Source organism: Coffea arabica, chromosome 2e (assembly GCF_036785885.1).
Source record: "Coffea arabica cultivar ET-39 chromosome 2e, Coffea Arabica ET-39 HiFi, whole genome shotgun sequence".
Lineage (NCBI taxonomy): Eukaryota > Viridiplantae > Streptophyta > Magnoliopsida > Gentianales > Rubiaceae > Coffea > Coffea arabica.
The window spans coordinates 71253999-71258921 of NC_092313.1; the positions used below are offsets into that span (position 1 = coordinate 71253999).

At 34.2% G+C, this 4923-nt stretch overlaps 1 protein-coding gene across 1 annotated transcript; it reads right to left on the reverse strand.

Moving 5' to 3' along the window:
* Nucleotides 1-637, reverse strand: LOC140036449 (uncharacterized protein At5g01610-like). Its single transcript, XM_072077869.1, has one exon. It carries the CDS (start codon nucleotides 523-525, stop codon nucleotides 1-3), a length of 525 nt encoding a protein of 174 aa, XP_071933970.1. The 5' UTR covers nucleotides 526-637.
* Between the last annotated feature and the right edge of the window lie 4286 nt (nucleotides 638-4923).

Consider the following 4923-nt stretch of genomic DNA (forward strand, 5'->3'; position numbering starts at 1 on the left):
CTAATAAGAACAAATACCAAATTCATTCCTTCTAGTCTTGCTTGAAAATGGATTACTGGAGCAACTAAATCCGCAACCACATTCAGGGCATTCCTCAAAATTATCAATGGAAAACTCACCCGATGCAATTCCAAAAGAAAATTCAAGCACATCACCATTTCGATAAACTTCAATAATATCAAACCACAAAAATAACCACTTCACTTTTATACCTTGCAAGCTAGAAAGTTTGCCTTGAGATATGTAGCCTTTGATGGTTGGTTGGTAGCTCAATTTGTACGAACCTTCAATAGAAAAACTACAACTACCATTCAAATATGCTGAGAACTTGCCCGTCGACTCCTCTAAATCGTACCCCGTGACTCCTTTTGGTAGTATCCCTATCGGAAAGTTGTACCTCTCAAGGATTTCATATGCCGTTGGCTCGTCTCCCATGGATTTTGTAAGAAATAAAGGGAGGATCGCGAGCAGGAAGAAGGTTGCTTTTATTAATGAGATGTTTCTTGCATGGAATGGTTTATCCATCTTTTTTATAGTATGTGATGGTTTAAATTTACTGAAAATACTGACCTTATAATTTATGTGTTGATCTTCCTCTTCTTTCTCGTCTTCTTCTTTGGTTTTTCTTCTTCTTCTTCTTCCTCCTCGTCTCTTTGATGTTTGAAATTTTATTTTTCTTTTTGGTGTCATTATTTTTGCAATCATTGATATTGATATTAGAATTCTACTAGCATCATGGACATAAGTTTGTTAATCATTATTTTGTATTGTTTAGCATTTTAAATATTCATGAAAACATCTAAAAATCCCGGGTGAAAATAACTAAAATATAGGGTTAAATGGATAGAATAACGACATATTTTAAAACTTAGCAACTACTCCATAACTCTGAAAGTTGCAACATCTATGAATTTCTATTTTCCTTGTTATTATTAGTAGTATTATAATTTTCACTTCATGCAATTGATATTTGATACTTCGCTTTCTTTGTGTTACGTAGCTGATAAATTTATGAAAAGGATAGGGTAACAGCAACAGGACTGGAGTCTCAATATCGTTGCTTTCACTATCTTTATTACTTTTAGTAATAAACTTGCATGATGTGTGAATTTATGATAAGGAAAAACATTTAGCCTTTTCTTTTAAAACAAAATAAGGAAGTCAAGATGGATCAATGTGCATATATTTATGATGGATTCTTTTGGAAAAAATTTCGTTGACTAGCCAAAGAAAAATTAAAAAAATTCCTAATTTAACTAAAAATAAGCCCTTTAAACCTTATGTAAGCCCTTTAATTTTGATCAATTTAACTAAAAGTAAGAGCATGTTTGAATTCCCAAACTTTACACCTTATCTAGTTCACAAAACAAACAACTCTCAAAATCAATTTTCTGTCAAGAGAATATTTGTAGATTTGGGGGGCAAGAACAACAATCGAGCACTTTTATCAAACATATAATAAGAGAATCTACATTAAACCAAAAAAAAAAAAGATACAGGATGTTGGTAGGATAAAAGTACACTTTCTTGGCAAGTCTTATTTTGATTATTTGCAGAATTTGACACATGCATAATGTTGTCCTTGTTTTCCTCGTACTTAACTGGTGCCCATTCATTCAGCACTACTACTACCAAACCATTAGGTTTTATTATTCCATTTTAGTGCTAGCCTTGAATGAGTACTCGTTAAAAAAAAAGTGGGAAGATTAATTCAGAATATTTTGACAACAATACTTTTTGAGGACTCAAGACCATTTTTTTTTTTCTTTTTCTTTTTTCTCTACGAGGAGTTGAGGTATGGTGCTTTCCACATATAATATTGATAGCTCCAAAAGCAGACTCCATCGCGGCACTCTCTTTTTTTTGGTTTATTGTTATCATTTATACGTATTCCTATTTTTACTCTAATCTATACTAAGAGGGTGATCCAGTAGGGTCACGAGAAGTCAATTAGGATTGAATCACTATCAGACCATACGGATGCAAGAGACACTCACATGGATCTAAGAAAAATCACATTAAGTAGCAATTTTTTATGGAAGATAAGGTTTGAACCTTTGACCTCCCACCTCACAAAGACATGTAGTGGCCACCACAAGATCCCTTCGGACCAAATTAATTCGCCTAAATCACAAGGCACTAAAGCGCTTTCCTTTTTTTTTTTTTCCCCTAATTAAACTTCAACACTCATAGAGACCGGACCGTGGCTTCATTCCAACATATACGGGAACCAAGAATACTCAGAAAAAAAAAAGATTTCCAATACATCTAATATAACCAATTATTACAACCCATATACTGGAATATATAACTCAAGGGACAAATTTAATTAGTCTCCATGAACTTTTATTTGAGACTCCCAAACAGCAACACTTGATGAGGGCCAAAACATATTTACTTCACAAGTAATATTTGATGGGCAAATGTTGTTCTCACTTCTCATCTCAGAGGACAAAGACATAAATGGAGATCACATACGAATTTTAGTGCAGCTGTTACCTGGAAACGATGTTGATAGGCTGATCATCTTTGTTTCAAATTCGTAGGTAATTGCTTGCCGTGTTACAAATGAATTGTCTTTGTTCAGATTTAAGGAGTCGATCAAACTCAACCTACGGAACCCTCATGGGGCATGCCAATCTGGGCATTATCGTATTTGGTATATCTGAACTCGATAAGCTAGAAATTTTAAGGATCTAGAATTAGATATCCAATAAATTTCATAACTGAATGTGTGTTTGGTTTCAAGGGCTTTACTTATAAACCTGGAACTTTTATTGGGGGACTAATTTAGTATCATGAGGTGGTTATATTGTTATTTCTCGTTTCTTATTGAGCAAAATGGTAATTAATTCTAGGATCTTTGGTTAATTTGTTATTTCTCTTTTTATCGCGAAGGAGGGCAAATTACCATTTTAATCTTCTTTGGTCCCATTTTTAGTTTCCTTCAATATATATATATATATATATATACACATATATATATGTATGCATGCATGTATGTATGTATGTATATATGTGTATGTATACACACATATGTACATACATACATATGTATGTACATATATATATGTATATGCTTATATTTTATATATAAATATGCTTATCATAAAATAGATCAATACCCGCCTCCCAAGCAATAAATCTCAGTTTCTGGGTCTTAATTTTAACTATGTTTGAACAATGAAAAACACTTCATTTGTAAGTGAATTACAATTGTATACATATGTTCTACATTTGTATATATGTTAAAGGATAAGAAAAGATATTATGTGTCGAAAGAGAGGGGACATACAAACAACATAGACTTTAAAAATTGATTAATTTTAGGAGTTACGCGAATCTCTTGGGCTGCCAAGAGTATATCACATTCCAAAAAGGGTAAAAGAGAAACCATACGTGGTATTAGTGTTAGTATTGATACGCAAATCTTACTACGAAGCTAAAAGAAAAAAAGCCAGATTACGAAAAGCAAGAAGAGTGCACTGGCTTTCGCTTGGAAATCAAAGCAACATATAAAAGCACAGACACGGCCAATAAAAGGAATTTTGTCGACTCTCGATCGCCAGTAATTGCCGGCCATCTTTTCCGTGATATTACCTACGTACGGAGTCAGTATTTTTTCTTTCTCTAAAAAAAAAAAAAAAGTTTTGGTGGATTCAATTTCTATCACCGCCGCCATGTACATGTCTCGGCATCATAAGTAGCTTACTTACAAGGGTTCTTACGTACAAAATCCGAAGTATTGCACCTGTTTAATGTCCGTCCTCATGGGATTCAGATCCCCTGCAATCACAATTGTAATCGCAAGGTGCAGTTTATTTATTATTGTGTTAGCTAGATGGAGTAGCTTATTTTATTTTTGGTTGGTAAGTTAATTTGTTGGCTTTCCCATTGATATTCAAGAGGCTGTACCCCTCGAGCAACTTCAGTGGTACAAAATCCTATTAAAGCTCAATGAAGCAAAACTGAAGCTATACAAAACTGTGCAGAGCTAAATATGTACTCCTACAAGCTTGAAAAAAAATGGATAAGGAAATCCCTAACTCGACTCGAGAACAAGTGAAGCTATACATTCTCATGCTTCCTATCTACCTTCTTCCAGCCAGAAATTATCCCACGAACATCCTTGAGAATCTGTTGGATAACCTCCTATACATTTCTGCAACGCCACAAATGATAATAAACAATTGCTGCTGCAAAAATCAGCCAGCAAACTGATCCAACAAAAAGAGTTTTGGGATGCATGCTGGATCATCCACTGGATTCCTCTGTATATCCCAATCAACTGCATGTCTGAAAACCACAGCAAACTTGGTACACCGACCACCCATTTGTAATAAGCGACTGGTCAGATATAGAATTATAGAATGAATTTGTCTACTATCCAATGTTCGTAGGAAACTAATCAAAAGAGTATTTTGATTTATCTTCCTTGGCTAACTATGAGATTAACTGCCCGATGTACCTTCTAATTAAATTAAGAAGGCTAAGCAAAATTTCTTCTCAATTTTTCAGTGAAATTAAACGGGAATATGCGGCATTCCATCCGAGAGTGCTACGAGCAAAGAATAACATGGTATTCTTGCATTCGAGGCTGATAGGACAAAATGCCTTGATGCTTGTACACTGTGTACGTTGGTTGTGATAACATAGTGATCAATCACACTTAAATTTCAAGGATCTTAGTAGATTGCAAATCCTCGATATAATCTACAGATAAGGTGTAAATTATATGTTTAGTGAAAAAACCTAGACCTTAAGACGACAATTACCAAGTGCACCAAATGGAAGTGCAAGCTGTATCTGCTATAGACGTCAATCATAATTCAATTATCTTGATCCGTCCAAATCCGCCCACCAATAACTCATCCAAATCTACCCATTAATTTTGAATGGGTTTAAATGGGTGTCCAATTAAAT

Bases quoted from the DNA above. Each gene is read 5' to 3' on its own strand.
- LOC140036449 (XM_072077869.1), bottom strand. From the start codon at position 525: ATGGATAAACCATTCCATGCAAGAAACATCTCATTAATAAAAGCAACC.